Source organism: Sphaerodactylus townsendi, linkage group LG01 (assembly GCF_021028975.2).
Source record: "Sphaerodactylus townsendi isolate TG3544 linkage group LG01, MPM_Stown_v2.3, whole genome shotgun sequence".
NCBI lineage: Eukaryota > Metazoa > Chordata > Lepidosauria > Squamata > Sphaerodactylidae > Sphaerodactylus > Sphaerodactylus townsendi.
This window is the reverse complement of record NC_059425.1, coordinates 142,498,287-142,519,497: the sequence shown is the minus strand read 5'-3', so window position 1 is coordinate 142,519,497 and position 21,211 is coordinate 142,498,287. Positions and strand designations below refer to the sequence as shown.

Genomic DNA, 21,211 nt, shown 5'->3' with positions numbered 1-21,211 from the left:
GGTTCAGATGTTCTATGATGTTCTATGCCAGCTGTTTCTGGGGGGCAAGAAACAGAGCAATGGAAGCATTCTGCCTTCTGTGACACCTTGTTCCACCGTAACAGTTGACATCAGTTGCAGGCAAGCAACCTGTTTCTCAACCCCAAAAGTAAGCTTTAGCAAACAGTTACTTTGACCTAATCTTTTTTTTTAATAATTAAAAATGATACAATTTTCCACAGAAATGTGGCTTTCCTTGATGTGTCATTTTCTATAATCTGGTCCTCCTTTGCTGACTTTCTATGAAAACATAAAGGAAGGAATTCAAGTAGATGTGATTCTAACCCAGAACAATATTATTTCCGACAGCAGGCCACAAGATGCCTCTAGCTATTCAAAAGGAGGACATGGGGGCAAAAAATCATGTCTGGAGGTAGAACTTACCATGTTTGATAGTGGCTACCAAATTATTTCAATGTTACTTTTAATGCCGCTGTGAAGTTACAGTGATTTTTGTCAACATTGAGATTTACTTGGACTCCTTTGCTTCCTCTTCTGCAAGCCTTTCTTGAACTTGTACCACTAACTTCATTTTTGCTAGTTAAAAATATAAACTTTGAGATAGGTAGTTGAAGCTGCAAGATTGCAGTAATGTATCTTCCTGTGTAGCAGTCATTTATATAAAATGGGGGCAAAACAAGTTGAAAATCTACTGCAATTTTCCTGATGTGAGGGGAAGAATCAGCAGAGCAGCAAGAACTTCATTCCCCTGCGGTGGCGAAAGAAGAGCTGAGGGAATAGCACTCATTCCCCTCCTATCAAGTGACCATTTGGGGAGGGGGAGCGAGTGCTCTTAGAGCTGAAGACAAAAAGCTTTAAAATCCTTTCCGTGGTAGGCCAGTGCATGCGCAGTCCCAATATGGGGCTGCACAGAATACCCACAGTGATGCACTGGAAGCTATTTATGTGGCACTCTTCTCCTCCTAGAAGTTATTTTCGTAGAACAAGCAGATATATTGTGAAGAATTGTCTGAATGCCCTAGTGTTCTTTACCTCTTCTTAAGCCAACTCCAAAATGTAGACTAAATTGAGGAAGAAATCTCTTTTCTGTTTAGCAGATCACAAAGCTATCGGCATGGTTTAGGGAAACATATTCATATTCTGTTCCATATTAAAAATAAAACATAGGCATAGAATGGCCTGTGGTCACTTGTTCTTGCATTCAGAAACCAGGTCTTATAGGCATAACCTGTGAAAGCCCTGTCGTTTATTCTCTCCAAAAAGAAGGTGCTGGACAACAAAGAATCTCAGTTATAATGGGGTTTGTGCTTGAAATAACAAAAGCACAGGTCTTACAAAATGTGGATTAGATGTGGTTTCTGTGGCTGTATGTTTGTGTTTTCTGTGCATATCTGAATTTGGGGCCATAGTGAGGTATTAATCTTTGTGGGTTAATAAGTATATAAATTGTGGCACAGTTACAGTTGCTATGGGAACCATAACTTTGATTGCCTGACTTTAGAGTAGAATCCCCAGCGTATTGTTGCAGTAGCGCTTCTGCATTTACTATCATAACAAGAGAAGAACGAAGTTAGCAAAAGCATGAACCAATACCCCTGTGGCTCTTGGAATGTACTGCTCATTTGCCACTGAAGGGCTTATTATTATTCATAGTGACAGTATCTCATAAAGGCTTTATTCTGTACATGTAAAAATACTTCAGTTGAATCAAATAATGATCAAGTACAAATTCAAAATGGGCTCTCTGGTTTTCTCTCTATTTTCTTGGCTCCTGAAACTCGAAATATTTATATTTACATTTGTTAAAACTAGAATTGAGAGTTCAAAATAAAACTCAGACTTCTCAGATGTCATTCTGTAGACTTAATTTTGTTTTTAAAATTCCCTAGAGCTGCAAATAATGCAAAAGTTGTAGATCTTTAAAACATCTTTATTGCAACAGCTCTAATTCCCAGTCCAAAAGCCTGGCAACTTTACAGTGTATGTTTTGATTTAATTCTTTAATGATACCAACACATTTTTATGTCAACATATGAACTGTTGTGAATCCTGCAGTATTACAACATATTAAGAATTCCTCATATTAGCAATATAAGCAAAGAGAAACTTCAAAACAAAACCACTATTTCCCCTTGAAGATTTGTGTCAGTCATCTACTTTTTGTGTAATGCTACCCACTGTTTTAACGGTAAAATCCCAGACAAAGCAGATATCTATTTTGATAGTGTGGCAAATAACAGTGTTAAATGTCTCATTCTTTTGCATTTCCTTCACCATGCCACACTTATTCTTCCATGCTCATTCCAAGTTAAAGTATGATTTTTCACAGGTTTCTTTGAGTGAAAAAGGATGAAAGCAAACAAAGGGAAGATGTGAAAGAGAGGTCAGTAGTACTGCTGGCTTCCTGCGTCACTGATGAATGAATTTTTTTCAGAGTGACTGAAAATTGCAGAAATGCCATGCATCGTCAAGTTGAAATACATTTGCCATTCTGCTTTCCCTTGTGTGAAGATGTGGGCTCTATCAGCAGACTTAAAGCAGAGTTACTCAGAACAGAGAAGAAGGTTTAGTAGTCTTCTTCTTGCACACACTGCAGCCTCCTGAGCAGCAGTTGCGTAGTGCTTAAGAGCAGATGCATTCTAATCTGGAGGAACCGGGTTTGATTCCCTGCTCTTCCGCTTGAGTTGTGGAGGCTTATCTGGGGCATTCAGATTACCCTGTGCACTCCCACACATGCCAGCTGGGTGACCTTGGGCTAGTCACAGCTTTTTGGAGCTCTTCAGCCCCACCCACCTCAAAGGGTGTTTGTTGTGAGGGGGGAAGGCAAGGAGATTGTAAGCCCCTTTGAATCTCCTACAGGATAGAAAGGGGGGATATAAATCCAAATCATCATCATCATCATCATCTTCTCCTCCTCCTCCTCCTCCTCTCTCTTAGGCAAAGAAAACTGTCCACGCAAAATGTTCTTTCCAATAGGAAGGTTGCAAGGTTACACAAGACTACACTAAATAAGACTGTAAGGCTATACAGAACACTTCATCAAATAGAATAGAACTAATCCATAGCTTCTATATACATTCAAGCTAGGTATTTCTTCTCCGGCAACTGTCTCTCATTGGACCAGAGTCTCAGTTGAATGCACCAATCACCTTAAAGGTAAACTGTAGCTGGTTGCCCCCAGACTTCCAGGCTCCTGGCCCTTGTTGCTTTGCAAACCTGTTGCTGCCTAGAAAATGACCTCTGTGAACTTTGTTTTTAAATATCATAACAGGATCATGTATTCCTGGGCTGTTCCCCCATTTCTCCTAGAAACGCAGGCCTTTGCTGTTAGTTTTCTGTTAGGGACACTGTTGATTTGGATTTGGCCGTTATATCTGCTTTTGCAAAGCAGTGACCGTGTGATATTTTGGGGAGGAGGAAGTGCTTGGATACTTGGGTAGACAGGAATAAATGTTGCTACCATCAAGAAGAATCTAACGGCAATATCCTATCCCATCACACCACTAGCGTTGGCCTCTGTAAAAGACTGATGTTGGACATCCTCATCTGGAGACAAGCATGCTCTAAAGAACCAAGGTCTTCGAAGTAGCTTTTTGAAAGGATCAGTTTATTTTTAATAAAATAAACCATAAAGCCCAACCGCTTGTTGCAGTTACTCAGGCTGTGCCTACTAAACACAATTCAGAATAAGAAGTGTACATAATGAAAGGATAGAATCAGGACACTGTAAAGGTTATCTAAAGCAGCTGTTCTCAACCTGTGGGTCGCGACCCCTTTGGGGGTCGAATGACCCTTTCACAGGGGTCGCCTAAGACCCATTGGAAAACACATATTTCCAAAGGTCTTAGGAACTGAGACACCGCTCCTCTATGGTTGGGGGTCACCACAACATGAGGAACTGTATTAAAGGGTCGCGGCATTAGGAAGGTTGAGAACCACTGATCTAAAGTATCAGTAACCCTACTGTCAGAATTAAATTAATCCTCTGAAGTCAGGATAGCTTCAGGACTTGGTCATGGTGTTTTAGTGCCCATGAGATCAGTTTTGCTACTGTTTCTGTAGTCTTCTTGTTGAACCCTGAAAGGAGATTTAACAGATGGTAATCTTAATTTTTGAAATTGGTAGTCAAGAAGTCTGCAGGTTTTGGGTGCTTATCTTAAGACAGATTGATTCAAATGGTACAGCAACAAGGCTCTACCAGACTTTTGGGAAAGGTTTCCACGGTGTTCTTTACTACCACAAAAGCACACATATTCCTAGATCTTCAGTGTTTAGTTTTCAAATTTGATCATCTAGATTCAGGATAGAGATAGTGGGTTGAATCCAGCAATCCATGGGCACACGGATCATGGACCTTCCCCTTGTTCCCCTTCCCCCAGCAGAAATCAACTTTTTTGGTGTTAGTAAGCAAAGCTGTGGGGAGGGGTGCAAGGGGAAAAGATCTGCATCTTCCAGTGCTTTCCACTGACTGCTTGCTGGATCCAAACCAGTAAGGTCTTGAATTAGGCATCATTTCTTATTTGACTTGACCTTAAATGTATTGCTGCTACAGTCAAGGTGCCAACTATCATATGATTCAGTAGTTAGCGTGTTCTTTGTATTTTGGCTGGTAGTTTGGGCAAACTGAGAAAACAGATGGGCAGAGGAACTTTAGATCTGCTTGGTAAATTGCTAACAAGCTGTTTATGAAGCGTCTTTATCCATCGCCAGAAATACAAACTGTTGAAGCAGTCATGCTTTTGTGAAAGAAGTAGCTGTCAATTCAACAAAGTGGTCACTTTTTTTAAACTCCCCAAAACAAATTGGGTTTCTATTACAATGCTCAGGATTGTTTTGCTTCTCAAGGTGTAAATATTTTCATTTGTACAATCATTTACTTGTTTGGCGTGTGTGCACATGCTGGGATTTTAGTTTTTTATGTATCTGTGAATTCCCCCCAAACATCTTTTTGTATGCTGAGGAGAAACCATGTCTAATTATTTATTTGGGTTCAGAAATAATGTAAATATGTAAAGCAAATACTATGTAAAGCAAAGCAAATCAATAGCAAATATGTAAAGTAATTAACCATCTGGTCCAGATTGACCACCTAGGCTCCCTGGGGGTGAGGGGCATGCAATGAGATGGTTTTCCTTCAGGAACCTTCTCAGAGAGTAGCCATCAGTGGAAAGATTCTGTCCCTCGGCCCTGGCCTATGGGATCTGGCAGGGGTTGATACTCTCTCCAGTGTTGTTTAATATGTGCCCTCTTGCAGAGATTTCCTGGAGGTTGGGAGTTAGGTACCACCAATATGCAGATGACACCTAGGAATGTAGCTCATTTCTTCCTTTACTTTGGACAAACATGTGTCCAGGGTGGCAAAGAGAACTTTTTAATCAAGTCCACCATCTGGCCCTCTATTTGTCTGCTCTGACTTTGCCACTGTGATTCATGTGATGATCACATCCAGATTAGACTGTTGTAACAGACTCTGGGGAGGGCTGCCTGAGAAGATGCTTTGGAAGCTTCAGGAAGTCCAAAATGTGGCTCCTAGATTGCTGATTAGTCTCCCGAGTCTGCACGTATAACACCAATACTTGGGCACCTTCACTGACTTCCAGTTAACTTCTCTTGCCAATTCAAAGTTCTGGTGTTTTTACCCATAAAACCTTAAACAGCCTGGGATAATCGTATTCTTAACACCTCTCAACCCCACTCACCTGTTTAGTTCATCATGACATGGCCTTCTACAGATGTCTGACTTGTAAATTGCCCACCTGTCAACCACCAGGGCAAGAGGATTTTCTCCGGCTGCCCCCTCTCAATGGAACCAGCTCCCTGGGGAAGTTCTGCCTTGTGGGACCTGCCAGCATTCTGTATGGCATGCAAGTCTGCTTTGTTTCACACAGCCTTTGTTTAGCATTATGAACTGGAGATCTGGCCTGTTGTTTCAGATCTGAAGATCATCTTAAGTTTATATTTCAGTTGGTTTTATTGTTATTTAGTATATTTATTTGTGCTGTAGTTGTACTTACTGTATTTTAAATGTTGTAAGCCACCCTGATCCCCTGTTGAGAGACGGTGCAGATGTAGATTAAATAAATAAAAAATATACTGGCACGTAGCACACAGTGCTGGTTCAATCCTGTTATTGCCACAGATTTACCAAGTGGCCTCAGGCAAGTCATTTTCTCATTGTCCCTCATCTGTAATTGGGGATAATGGCCTAACTTACAATACTGTTGGAAATATATAATAATATATCTGAGAGTGCTGCAGAACTGTATGTGTTTAGTGTGCTTTTGGCAGAAATTCTCAAACACGTGGGATTGAAGTGCTCATAGAAGTTATTGATCTGTATGAAACAGAAAGATGTGATACAACTCAGCTTTCCTTCCTGGATGAAGTACTGTTAACTATAACATTCATGGGGTTTGGGAGGGGATGTGTGAGTGGGGGTTCAGTTGTCAACACTATGCCACAATTTCATTTCAGAAACAATGTTTATAGAGCTTGAATAAACAGTAGATTAAACAATTGTTAAATCCACCATAGGCATTAAAATCAAAAGGACAGTGAAAGATATTTCTCATCTTTTATTTCACATTTGAGATAGTAAGTTGCAATGGAGTATACTCCAATATTAAGTCATAAACTATGGATATTGAGAGCTTGATAGTAAAGAAGAAACTAGTTTTGAAATATTTCATAAGATGCTAGTCTGATGGTTTGAAGGAAGATGTTGATAATATGCTGACGAGGTGCTGAACTTCTTATGTCAGTAGGTTATTGCAATGGGATTACCAAATTATCAGTCCTGTCTTTTTTTGAGAACAATATGACCTGTATGTCTACCAGTGATATATTCAGAAGTATCTAATTATTACAATTCTTGCTTCCAGCGAGGGTTATATATTGGTAAGATTTCTGTTCCTTAAGCTATTATACTGTTTGACAAAGCTGTGGAAGTCTTGTAGAACTGTGTAACTGTGTGAAACTGGTTTAGATGCCATTTATGGCTGGCCTCAGGCTGTGTTTTAATATGTTCAAATCTTGCTAATTACATTGGCATGTTGTAGCTTTTAAATTACAGGGATCTGGCAGATTATCAGAGGAGCCAGGATACCAAGTGTTTTGAACACTTGGCAAGTTCTGCCAATCCAGAATGCCTTTAAGCACTGGCAGTGTAATTGGCTTGCTGCGTATATACTTACTTTGCAGTTATTAAAATCTGGTGTAACACTTTTTATTCTAAAACATTGTCATTTAAGATGGCCCTGCTGATTCTGCTGTTACAAATGGAAGCATCACCACTCCTGTTACAGCTCTGAATGATGACCTGGATATATTTGGCCCAATGATCTCTAATCCCTTGCCGGCCTCTTCTGTACCTCCTTCCCAGGTAAGCAGAAAAACAAAACCTACATAAAAGCAACCTCGGTCTTCCTTGGTGGTCTTCCATCTATGCATGATCCTGCTTAATTTACAACCCAAAGGCTACTTTGGGCTGTAATCCAAGTATTAGGCTGATAATTAGATTGTAAATGTTTAGGCAGGAATTTGTCTTTTTTTCCTTTCAGCGGTGCTTCATTGAAGCACCATAGAAATCCTACTCCACTCATGCTTGAAGAATAGAATGCTAATAGTTTATGAAATGTTAATACTTGATCATCACTTGATATTTGCAGCATCAAGAACTGGATTGCATGTTACTTTCACATCATCCTGCTTTACGGTACAATTTTCAGTAGGGGCAGTTCAGCTTTACCCATAGCACAAACTAGTCCTAAGCATCTGCAATTAATAGCCTTGTTCCTACCCAATATGAGTAAAAATAACTTATGGCTACAGGAAATCCTTTGTGTTTGCAGATACTGCAGTGTGCAAAGAAAATGCCAAAGTACTGGAGAGTCAGTGTAGAGATCCTCAATAGGGGGAAGTTGGGAGCAGATCTGGTAGCAAAGGTTTGGGAAGTTGGTCTGGCTTTCTTATGGAAATGGTAGGGATAGCAATGTGTTATTTAATATTACATATTTGCATGATTCGTGGGCAATGTGTATATTTCAGTCCATCTGTTCTCTGGGTGCTTGTGACTAGGAATCACTACAGAGATCCTAACTTGTATGTCAAGTTGTTCTTGTACATTTCTGGTCATCCTGGGTAATTTGCTTCATCTGCTAGGCCACCATTTTCTGTCCAGCAGTCAGTGCATCTAGATAAAATAGACAGATCCTGTGAACTGGAGGTGTGTTAACCCTTTCCCGTGTCATTTCAGTCAGATGAAAATAAAACTCCACCTAGACAAGAATGAGGGAACTCTGACTAGAAAGCTTGCGGTCTTAAACAACAGCATGCTTCACACTTCTGATGCTAGGGTTCAGCATCGGGGTTATACTGGACCTGGAATTACTGCTGAAAAAGCAAGCTAATGCAGTTGCAAACAAACAAACACACTTTTTTTTCCAACTTAGAAGACTGAAAAATGCCCCCCCCCCCCCTTGACTCTGCCAATCAGGATTCATGGATCCTTTGTAACATTGAGTCTAGACTCCTGTAATCAGTGGTGGGATCCAAAAATTTTAATAACAGGTTCCGATAGTGATGCCGCGCACATTCACCTCCAGTCCCTATTGGGCAGGGAGGTTGCTTTAGTAACCCCTTCTCGGCACTCAGAAAAAATTAGTAACCACTTCTAGAGAAGTGGTAAGAACTGGTTGGATCCCAACTCTGCTGTACATACTGTAATATACTGTACATAGAAACCCCTCCCCCCTATCAATTTGGAGGCTCCAATGGTGCAGAATGCCACAGCTCAGCAATTATTAGGAGCTCAAGGGAGTGTGCATATTACACCCATTCTGCAGTCACTCCATCAGATGCACATTAATTACAGGCTCAATTTAAGGTATTGTCTAGCACATCCAGAGTCCTTGATACTTGGACCCTCATATCTGCCATATCACCTCCTTACCTATGTCCTGCTATGACCATCTGTCTGAGCAGGACCTTCTGCATGTGTCATCATACAAGTTGGCGAGAGCAACAACTGTATATACATGTGCCTTCTCTGTTGTGGAATGAGGAAGTCTGAGGAGGTCTGGAAGGCTCTCACGCTCCTAGCGCACTGCAAACTAGGTAAAACTGAATAGTTCAGGAAGGCATTTTTATAACAAAAATAGGGTGACATTGTAACCAAATGGTCCAGGAAAACACACAGTGTTTCTACTGCTGTAATGTTTACGTTTATATGTCATTTTTAATAGATATGCTTTGTTCAGACAACAGTTTTGTCTTCCGTTTTTGCAATTTTCATCCTGTTCATCACTATTAGATATATCACACTATTGATTGCATTGGTCCTTGTAATCTGCCTTGAATCTCAGCAAGAAAAGCAAATTATAAATAATACACACAAATAAATCCAAAGAACTGTGCATGAGATGCCGCTTCAACCTAGTCCAACTGTCAGCATCTGTAGCAGCAGCTACACTTTTACATTCTAGTTTACACTGAAGAGTTTCTGGTTCAGAACCGCTTGAGCCACATTCTCATCCACTGAAGGAGGGTTTTACTTATGTATTCCTTTATGGAAGTATATGAACACCCACACATTCCAGCGACAGACTAGATTCACACACAATACCAGACTGTGGTTTGAATATTAGGCAGAAACTTGGTGGGATCCTGAGGCTTTGCATGTCCCCTCCTTATTCCTGATCTTGCATGGAGCTAGGAAATGAAATGCTTCCGTTCGTTGTTCCATTGGAACCTATGCCCTCCATATGAGGATTTAAGTCATGTTTTGGAATTCAAACAAAACAACCTATAGCTGTGTAAGTATTTCGTTTCCTGGTCAGGATATGCGGGTGTGTATATAAATGATCCCATTGTGATTGGAGAAAATTAACTACAACACTTAATTCATTTCTGTTTCATCCATTCATTGTTGGCATTTTAATTTTGTAAAAGAATGGCATTTTTGTCTACAGAGAATAGTAGTAGAAAACAATTCGTCCCATCTCACTGCTTAACTCTGTCCTTAGTCCTTAGTTTGGTCTGTATTTCTTCTGAGGACTATAGAAGACATGTGCATTCCATTTTGAGATAAATCATTTCCGTATCTATTGTAGGAAAAGGATCTGAGGCAGTTAAATTATCTCACTGTACAGTTAACTTTTCTTTGCAGAGTTTACCATAGATATAGTATGATTTATGGGAAAATGTTTTCCTTCATGCTCTGCTGACTTCATTAAAAATGTAGGGATTTCTCGCTTCTAAGGGTGCAGTTCTTCCTCACAAAGACTACTGAACCATTCAACCTGTGAATTTGTGCAGTGTCACTGTGCCTGAGGCGCTAAAAATAGATTCCTGTGTGTGTTTTGAAAACAAGCTTGGTCCCCTACAACAAAAGTTTCCCTTCGTCCCCAAATTGTTGTGAGTAGTTGAAAGGAAACTTTTTATATGCAGGTTTCTTTACCCTTGCATGATGACATTTTTCTAATAGACACAGCGTGAGCCGTAAATCCTGGTGCAGAAAACGCACACTACCTCATCTAGAGACAGACCCATACAGAGGCTAAGCTACATCACCTATCATTACATAGGGCACAAATTCATTTCACTTTCTAAACCTCTCATTGGAGGAGTTTCGTGGAACTAGCAATTGATGGAATTATCCATCATTTGCTTTGCATTGGAGAGTCAGCAAATTGTGTGTTAGGTCTTCTGCAATCTCCAAGGAGAATATCTGAAAAAGGTACAAGGAGACAAGGAATGCATAGAAGAAAATAAAGCCATCATAAGCTGGGACTGCAGTGGAAAAGGTAATCCTTTTAGGCAGGTGTCCTGTCTGAACCACTACATATGTCAGCAAGGACTGAGTCCTACTTTTTCCTCCATACTTAAGATAAATATCCCTCAAATTCCTTTAGAAATACCTGTCACTTAGTCTGGCATTCTTTTCCATTTCTCTAACCCTTTTGAACAGTCACATTGGCCTCCCCAGCATGTTGTCAGAGAAATATTATCGACTGCAAGGGGGGAAAAATTTGATCTTCAAAGATGCATGTATTACATTTAAAATAAATCCTGCAAAAGGCCATGATGATATGATTTCTTTGTAACCTTTTCATTTAAAAGAATGACTGACAAGAAATAGATTTTTTCCCAGTGTTTATTTGCAAAGTTTGGCAAATTCTGAAAATCAGCTGGTGTGCAGCATAGTGTAAATTCACCACATTTCTTCATACCAACAGTAGGAGTCACATGGCAAAGATACCATTTTCCAATATTTTGGCAGATTCTAGCTCTTATCTAGGGGCATCCCTACAACTTACATAATAAATTTACTGTGTACAATGGTGTTGCACTAGTATTTCTTGCGGTAAGCTCATACAATATGGAAAACATACATACCTTCTTACACAACTGTGGCCCATCCCCTATTCTTATATGCATGTACACACATTCCACAGTTTTCATGTTTGTTGTGGGATCATGTGTATGCAGGCATGTTTTTGCATAGTGTGGAACTGTACTGATTTTGCTTCACACAGAATAAGCTTTCTCATGATTTTATTAATATATAATATATGCAACCTATAAGGGGAACATTAAGAAATGAATATTAGTGTGTTCTTTATACATAACCATCGAAATTCCTCTGTGTGTATGTATTTGTAACACAACATTATTCCTGTATAGCTTTCAGAATCTTAGGACCCTTGAAATTGCCTCGTAATACTGTAATTAAACATTTTTTTCTTTAGTTTAGGAATGAAATGCACATTGACTAGCATTTCTTCTGGTCATTTCTTTGAGTAGTCTTCTTTTGACCTTTATTTCCCAGAGTGCTTCCACTAACCCTGCGGTTGCCACAATATCTGCTGCATCTGGGGACCTTGACCTGTTCACTGAACAAACAAAATCAGAAGAATCAGCAAAGAAACTTCTCTCCAAAGACTCCATCTTGTCACTGTATGGCACAGGGGCCATGCCACAGCAAAATGCCCCAGGTAATTGCTTCACAAATCTGCTTGCAAAGTAACTGAATTGCCAGCAGTGGTGCAACCTCAACAGGTGGGGGTTTCCTTCTAAACGTGTATATTTGTATATATTTTTCTGCTTCTACCCACAATAAAATGGAACTCAACTAAGTATGAAAAACAAAAATGTTTAAAACTGTTGTTTTACTTGGTAAGCTGCCACAGCACAAGAGGGGATTTGAACCTGAGTTTCCCAGATACTAGCCAGACACTCTTAAGCACTACACCACACTGGCTCTTAACTCAGTTTGGGGGAAATGATACTATCCTATGAATCATAAACATAGGCCCTTTATTCATGGATGCAGAAATGTTTTAACATGGGGTCAGTAGGGTTTTGTAGGAGCCAAGCTGGAGAAAGAAGAGATGAACACAAGAGGACAGTAGTAAGAGAAGATTCCCTACTTGTGGTCTTTTTGGGCTGTGTATGTACCATTCCAACCCACCAGCTGCCTTTCTTTTTACACAGCATTTATTGAGAAGTGCCACACAGGTCAACCCTGTCTGGAAATTATAGAGGTCTGGTCTTCAGTGAGTGGTTGCTTGCAGAAAAAGGAAAGCACTTTGCACATGTTCCTATCTGTTCTCATTTATTACTGTTGCATATTTGACATAATTGAATCCTTCTATCAGAAGAGGTTCTAGAGCTGTGGTGTGAGAATTTCTGATTTGGACTAAGGCCTCACTTCTAGGGAAGGCTGTTGACAAAAAGGGATAAAGAATGTGACTAAAAAAATGAAAGTGTAAAAATGCTGGAACAAAGTAGGGATGAAAATACTGAGCAAACAAAAGAGGAAAACATAAAAAAATATAGCAGCATAAGAGGAGAAAAAACTGAAGAACCCGATGGATGGATAAGAACTTGCTTTGCTAAACACTGATTGTCTAGCTAACTCCTCTCCTGTTCTAGTTAGTTATCTCTACACTCCACAAGTTAATGTGGTTTGACAGGTTACAGGAGCAAATGTAACCAATACTGGAGGGGAGAAACAGGAGGGAAGATAACTGATTAAAGGCTAAAACTATAGACAATAAAATTACAGCAACTGTATCAAGATAATGCCCAGGCCAATAGGCTGTCTGAAGCAGTTTTTCTTTAATCTAGGTGGCCTGAGGTCACCTATAATAAACAACTCCGGCTCTTTTGAGTAGATGTGGCCAATCAGATAAAGCAACAGGCAGCCCCCCCACCCCGACCCCAATTTGTTCTAGGACAGAACAACCTCAATGTGAGAACGCTATATGTAAGCCAAGCTGCACTGCAAGGACTGTGTGGCTGAGAGAATGGGAAGAATTAGCAACACATATGGTGAAAGGAATAGCTTATCCTCTTCAGCATCCTAGAAGACAGACACAGTTTTTAAAGCATTCACTGTCTGGATTTTGTATTTTTGTGTTAAGTTTTGTTCAAAATTTAATTTGTAATAATTGAGGACTTTCCTTCAAATTAACAGTCATGTAGATATGAGAGTAATTCAGAAGATAAACTGCTTACACCGTTAACTCCAAACTTTCATGAACATGGCAATTTAAAAACAAGACCTTCAGGCAATCTCATTCCCAGCTCACACAAAACTGGCTCACATGTTCCAGTGAATGCATGTACATCGGTTTGTAAGAGAGAACCAACGTGCATTTGCTTTGCAGATGCAACTGGGGATTAGTACCTGGATACATGTGTGATTTTAATCACGTGTTCAGCCATACATACATTGAATGTAACAAGAATTATTCAGTGCACCTATACAGAAAAACTGAGTGTACACAGTTTGCTGATAGTACACACATTCTTCGTGAACGTGGCTACTGTGACTTTTTCTGTCAGATGAAATTGAAATTTTACCTGGGTAAACATATTTTCAAAATTATCTTACAGAATTTAAGATGTTGTTTACATTATCCAATGCCCTTTCTTCTTGTTCTTCCCCTTTATCCAATACAGGTGTCTTCATGGGACCACAGTCTATGCCCTTCACTGCACCTCCATCAACTCATTTTCAAGGCTTTCCAGCCATGGGAGTGCCTGTGCCTGCAGCCCCTGGAATGATGGGGAACATGATGGGACAGTCAGTGCCTGTCATGGGGCAAAACACAGGCATGTTGGTGGGCATGGGAATGCCCAATGGCTTTTCTGTGCCTGCACAGACTGCTGGTTTGGGACTTCCTCAGAATGTTGTTGGCCCCCAAGGAACAATGGTGGGACAGATAGCCTCACCGCAGAATAAATATGGTATGCAGCACAATCAACAAGCTCAGTGGAACCTCTCTCAGGTAGAAAAGTTTTTCTTCCTTCTTTTGTTTTGGTAGAGTGTAGGGAGAAGAATCTTTTTCTGTTAAGGTTAAGTTCTAGATTCAAGCATCTAGGTACACTGGATGCTGCATTTATTTTGGATTTGCATCTGCATTCAGTTAAGGAAAGTAATGCATATAACAGGACAGGCCCACACTAAAGTGAGAGGGGAAGTTCTACTCTTGTCTAGTTGTGCAGTTGAAAAATTGGGAAATGTGCAGTTTGTTGAGATCATTGGGCTTAGAAGGGTGTTAAACTCTGATTAGAACGGCACTATTTATCATCTCTTTAGCTTTACACATTTGAGGTGGAACATTTTTAAGTTATACGGTGAATAACTTGCATTTCCGGGGGGGGGGGGGGTTGTGCATATATAAATGTCCCAAGTTACTAAGCCTACACAATTTAGTAGGGTTCTTTTATGCCAGGCCCTGAAAATGCATGTAGCAGACTGTTTCAACCTTTCTTTACTTGAGGTTCCTTTAGTGGTGTAAATATTCTCATGTGATAAGTAGAAGTACCAAATTCCTGAAAAGCTTATTTTCTTAAATAGGTCTGTGTGTGTTGGGGGGTGGGTGGGTTATTTTATTACTAGACCTTAGATTTGCAGAAAGTAGAATCTTTTTGTGACCTTTCTTCAGGCTCCTTTTGAAATTTCCACAAGAACACTGTCATGAGTTGTTGGTAGCCAATTCATTACAATGCAAAAATTCCTGAAAGCAGTGAGTTGTAATGTTCAGCAGGCTCTTTTGAGAAGGGCCTGCTGTATTTGTGGAGCAGCTTTTTTACTAGTTCCCAGGAGTGAATTCCACACTGCCCTGCAATAAATACAGTCATATGGGCTGAGGCGAGAGAAAGATGCAATTCAGACTATTGCTGACTGCAGAGTGCTGTGGGATCCAGTCAAGGAGAGGGAGCAACTACACTGCTATGGTAATGCAATAGTGAGCCTTTAATAATTGCTGGCCTTTAAAAAAAACTGCTCAGGGCACTGTGTTAGGGTGAAGGGTAATTTTTACCAATGTGAATTAAGACTGAGAAGATTTGGAAGTTATAAAAAGTGCTTATCCAGCAGCCTGACTTCAATATGGGCTTTTTGGGTTGGATCTGCAAGCTCCAGACCAAGTCCATTTCTTTGTGGCCAAGTATCTCTCTGCAAATAATGCAGCGGCTGCCAGCTTCCCAGATCTACCAGGCACTGTTGAGCATCAGCCATTCACAATTTATTTGTTGCTGATGCAGTGCTGCAGTTCAGAAAAGGAAAGTGTCAACATGCTCTTAAAATCTTTGACGTGTCTCTCCTACAAATATATCTGGATAAAGCTTGTGTGGGGGATAGTGGACTTGGATAAGCCATTTGGCTGTCATGCAAACATTTTCCTAAGGTCTCCGTAAGTTCAGGACTCCATAAAATGCTCCTTTACAAGGCTTTCAGGTCAAGTAACTAAAACACTGTAGTAAAATGAAATGCAGTGTCTTATAATTCTGGACAAACCTTGCCTCTTTGATCGGATGTAAATCTGTAGGTTTTTCACTGTGGACCAGGCCATATTCATATGGCTGAATTTCACACCTTTTCTTATCCAACACAAAAAGCAGATCGCTTGAGTTGGACATGTAATGTGGTTACTCCCCAGATCAACACTGTTGTTATTGGTGTAGGAAAATCTTGGTGTAGGGCTGAAAGCAACATGTTTGCTTTCTGCAGATGTGGGGAAGTGACTCTCATGCCACTTCACTAACCGTAAATTTGGCTTTTTGTATATCTTAGTAAGGTGGCTTGGCAGAAAACTTGCTTTAAAATGGGGGTTCTGTCCAGTACTGTAAACATCCATATAAAAGCTGGGTTCTTCTATCATTATATATCCCACCCTTCCCACAGTCTAGATCACTACAATATACAGCCAAACCAACCCATAGGAAGTCACCACATGGAACTTGTATATGGCATAAATGCACATGGGTAAGATTTGGAATGGACATGATAATTTGTGGCACTTCAATCATATCTATGCAAGTTTTAAAAAACAGGTTTTAAAGAATTCTGCAAATAGGAATTATAAATCTGTGACATTGAGAGTGTTTCTCTTCACTGATAAAATTAAGCTTCGGTCCCCTTTAGAGTCGCAAGTTCTGAGGGCACGTTTCCAGACCCTCGTGCTAACTACAATTTTGCATATGTACTTCCACAGATGAATCAACAAATGGCTGGAATGAATCTGAGTAGTCCAAGCAATATGATGAGCTTTGGCCAGCCCCCAAATACAGCAGCAGGATGGACAGGAAGCTCCTCAGGCCAGACTCTCAGCACACAGCTCTGGAAATGAAAAATGGCAATAGAAACTCCACCCAGATCAGAGATCTGACATTCCATGCTCCAATGTTATCTAGTTCCCTGGTCTGTCCCTGTACATATTTTCTCCCTCTCCAACTTCACAGAATTGTTCATATTAAGTAACATTAACTGACCGTGTTGTGGTCTGTATTGACTTAAATCTTGATGTAGTGAAAAGCAGGTTGAGAACACCTCTCATCGGCAGCTTTTTCATTCCACAGCGCTTCTGATGTCATGAATCATTATCAGGAGAACTATGTGACCAAGGACATACTCAAATTGTTTTACCAGTTATAGATCAAATGGTTGCATATAAGGGAAACAGATATCATGTTAGTACTATCTCTTAAAGTGTAAACCCCATCCAGAAAATTACCTAGTATTCCTGTAGAAGGTACTGTATGAACAAATGTTAATCATATAAATAAGAGTGTACATGTATCACGTTATCACTGAAGATTTTTTTTTCTTGTATAACAATGATTTTTGTTTCATTATTCATTTCACTGTGATATTACTATGATGTGCTGAACAGGAAGTATGGTCGTGAAAGGAAGACAAGCCTGGATGTCAAGGGAGCCCCATCAGTTTATAAAAACCAAGCCAGAAAACTGATCTCTGAATTTCCATTGTTTTAAAATGATGGTGGTGAAAAGGACTCCTCTAAAAGAATCCTTCCCAGCATATATGCAGGGTAACTCTCTGAAAGGTAGACTGTCATCACAGCTGTATCCAGGTTTATGCCATTGATTGTGTTTACATTTTATGGTGCCTCGTTTTGATAAGCTGTTGCTTCCCTATATTAAAGAGAGAGAAAAACCCAGCACATTGTAAGTGGTATTATTGTCTACTACACTTCAAAACAAAGCTTTAAATCAGGGCAAATAAACATCTATAAATAATCTGGGGAATAAATGAACAATGAACTGAAATGTACATTGCTTGAGATCAATCTCCCACCCCGGATCTTCCATTGCATTTAACTGGTTTCACCAACATAATCTGAATATTTTACTTAAAGCGCTAAAATGGATTGAAGAAACACATGCAAAACAAGTAAAGACAAATTACATACATCTTAAACCAGCTGACATATTTTTTGCACAGAAGTCTTTCTTTAGATTAGCAAAGGATGTTGTTGCACAACAGCAGGCTGTATGGTGGCTGAATGTTAACTGAGTTCAGTAGGTATAACACAATTGCCTCCATCAGTTTTGGTACGTCCCATTTTATTCATACACATCATACCTCCATTTTGACTGTGTCCAGGTGATACTTTGGCTCATTAGCTAAATTTACCTTTTCAGTTCGTGTGTGCCATACAAGAACCTGAAAAAATATTTGAAAAAAAAATAGTTAATTTTATGTTACCCCTCAAAAGACAGGTTTCTTCTACATTATTAGTGAAATTAATACCTTTGTGCAGTTGTTTGCTTTTGGCTCCAGTTCTTCTACTGTGGTTATGAGTTTCAGAAAATCAGATTCTTGCATTCCGGGCTGTGATCCACGACGTTTGAATACAGCTTTAGGGTTGGACAAGATTATCTGAAGGCTCACAGCAAACCCTGTGAAAATCAGATTTGTTACATAATGAAACTAAAGTTTTACACATTTGACTTAGCAGTTGATATTTTTTGTATCCAATTGCATTTGCAAAACAAGTTTAGAGTGTCATACAGTACTGTCATGGGTTAGCTTCACAAGTTGAACAGCTTAGTTTTTAAGCTACGAGCCATTTTTGTCTTTTTCTGAAAAGCTATTGTCTATGCTCCTCCTCATCTCTGTTGAGTGCTCCTTATGCATTTTGATAGAATGTAAACATTGGCGTTTAATGTAAGCAGTTGGAATGTATGTATAATGAACAGTCTGCCTGTTGGGGAAAGGGGTGAGATTCAAAGGAACAGACCGTTTTTCCTTTCCAAGATATCACCTTTGTAATTAATTGGAAATTGAAGTCTGAAGTGAATGTAATTGTTAACTAGAGGGTTAAATAAACTTGACTTAATGAATTCTGCATGCAAATTAGCTTTTCATTATACTGGTTTTTAGAAATGATCCCCCATTATCTCCTGTTTTCGAAGAATGCAGAACATAACCTACCCATAGTTCATTCTTATTAAAGGCTAGGCTTTTGAATTTTTTTTTTAATGGTACAGGAACGGATTCTTACCAAGTGCAAAACCCGCATGTGAGTTTCTTACGTTCTGTGACACTGATTCTATGATGTGGGCCAGAATGCTTGTGGACATCTTAAATTTTCTGTCTCGGGTTGTTTCTTACATATAGTGCTATTCAACGCAGTATTTATAAGAAACTGTGTTTAACAATGGGAATGTTCCACTTTGTTCCGTTTGGCTTTTAATTGAAATGAATTAAGCACAGCAATCGCTGAAACCAGATTTATGAACATGCTCCTCAATAAGCTGTGAGATATAAAAATATAATCTTGCATTTGATTAAATCATGTACAATATTAAGCAGAATGTAGCAAAACATGTTGGAATCCTTCCCCCCACATCATAAACCATAATCTGTCCTTGAAATGTAAGGGTAAAAAGTTATGTGAGGCTGAACTGTTAGGAACCTCTCATTTAAGAAATTAAAACCAGCAATTCAGCTGTAGTACAAGCTTATTCTGTATTCAGTGGGACTCACCTGAGAGTCAGTGTGCTGAATGAGACATTTGGGGAAATGAGTGCTCCTTATATTTCAAAAGTCTAATGTGACCCTACAACATCAATTCCTTTTTTCTTATCAGAACTGCCCTGTACACACTGAGCATTTTAGCAATTCAGAGTGTGTTTGACACAACTTTTAGATTTCTTGTCTGAAATACTGGTTTGTTTCTGACAACAGCAGTGCTGAAAGGAACACATTTATAAAGTAGCCTTCTGATCAAGTTTACAATCATCCCAATAGTTCAGGGGTAGGGAACCTGCGGCTCTCCAGATGTTCAGGAACTACAATTCCCATCAGCCCCTACCAGCATGGCCAATTGGCCATGCTGGTAGGGGCTGATGGGAATTGTAGTTCCTGAACATCTGGAGAGCCGCAGGTTCCCTACCCCTGCAATAGTTAGATAGTCCCCCCAAAATCCAACTGAACAGCCTTTGTTGATAAAAGGCAAATGTCTGTGAAACATTAAAGGTTAGCTGTCGACACATACCCATGAGCTTCACAAATGAGAAATGTTCAGGTGAGAAGGTAAACCGTTTGCTTGGTATATAACAGTGTTTCCGCACAGGTTGGTCAGGACCCAAAAGTGGGTTGTGAAGCCTCTGAAAGTGGGCTACAGCCCAGCCCTCTTAATGGCCAACCCTGTCCTTTCCATTGCTCTCTTGTGTTTTGGAAGCTAAAATCTGACTCTGGAAGCAGTATCTTCCATGTCATGTACCAGCTGGTAGTTTTTTGTCACGGCATGCACTTGTTTATCAAGTAAAATATGTCCTGATGATTACTAGAGTGAGTTTCTTATGGTCCAATCCGGGGGCGGGGGGGGGGATCCACTTGTGGAGGTGGTCTGTGCCAGTGGATTTGCCCTCCCTGAGGCACTTTGAGTGTTAGTACCTTTTGCTATGGCAGCATAAGGATTTCCAGTTCTGCATTCCGTTTATTTAAAATTCAATGTAAGTTTTTAATAAGCTGATTTATTTGTCCTGTAAATCCATTTGTGGATTGAAAGTAGGTTGAAAGTGGCGGGGGGTGGGCGGGGAGGACTTGCAATGCCTAGGGAGAGAAATGAAATAAGGCTGTTTCTGAAAATGAGGGGTTTGTACGCAAACAGCTATTGGTTCTGAACTCCAAAGCTTTCCTTCTCCATGGACCAACTATTAGGTTAGTTAATCCTCTGCTTATGGATAACGCTCTCAAGGCAGCTTCCAAAGGGGGAAAATATCCTGTTTTTATCTGCAATGCAGACAAAGCAACAGCAGGTTCTCTGCATGCAGTGTATGACTATATTTGTGATTCTCCATAGTTTGGGGTCAGAAAATAAACACTGCATTCAAGCACAAAAGCAACTCACTGTTGTACTGGTCTCTGAGCAGCTGATGTTAACAACTGGGCAAGCAGACACCAGAAGAGAAAAGTGATGACAGGGCAGCTGCCAGGACTCTGGATAAGGCTGCAACTTGTGTTTCTTCAATAGGGCCACATCCAAATACCAGATAAGGCACAGCAGGTGCGGCAGATCAGGTGTTTCTGTACTTGGGTGTTCCCCCTGTCTCTGCAGCACTTACCAAGCACTGGTATGAAATGAGGAAGGAGGCAGAGCCAGTTATGCTCTTCAGGCAAAATCACACTGATCGGTAGCCGGCTTCCAACTCACAACTGTGGCACCTAGGGTTCATTTTTTAAAATGGGAAAAGGGACCCTAACTGCTTCTGCAGCTACAGCAGCAAATGCACTGCAGCAACTGACACCACACAGGATACTTGTAGTCACCAGTGCACTTGTTTTAAAAATCAGATTTATTTGAAATCAACAGGCCTTAGTTCCAAGAGTGCTCATTCAGTGGTTCTGTTACGGAAGTTCAAAATGTTGACTCCCTAAAAGGGGGAAAGT

The 21,211-nt window shown here is 40.1% G+C and overlaps 2 protein-coding genes across 5 annotated transcripts in view; one reads left to right on the top strand and one right to left on the bottom strand.

The window, feature by feature from the left end:
- The window catches only part of SMAP1 (small ArfGAP 1), an 89,710-nt gene extending 71,053 nt beyond the window's left edge, over nt 1-18,657 (top strand). For all 4 annotated transcript variants that reach the window (XM_048496242.1, XM_048496232.1, XM_048496223.1 and 1 more), the window contains 4 exons: nt 7,251-7,381; nt 11,828-11,993; nt 13,966-14,294; nt 16,506-18,657. In XM_048496242.1, the coding sequence (XP_048352199.1) occupies nt 7,251-7,381; nt 11,828-11,993; nt 13,966-14,294; nt 16,506-16,640 (761 nt within the window). In that variant the 3' untranslated portion in view covers nt 16,641-18,657. The remainder of the gene's footprint in view (nt 1-7,250; nt 7,382-11,827; nt 11,994-13,965; nt 14,295-16,505) is intronic.
- Nucleotides 14,677-21,211, bottom strand: part of B3GAT2 (beta-1,3-glucuronyltransferase 2) — a 31,992-nt gene continuing 25,457 nt past the window's right edge. The window contains exons 3-4 of the mRNA XM_048496255.1: nt 18,065-18,213; nt 14,677-17,977 (exon numbers count right to left, since the gene is read on the bottom strand). Coding sequence (XP_048352212.1) covers nt 17,891-17,977; nt 18,065-18,213 — 236 coding nt within the window. The 3' untranslated portion in view covers nt 14,677-17,890. The remainder of the gene's footprint in view (nt 17,978-18,064; nt 18,214-21,211) is intronic.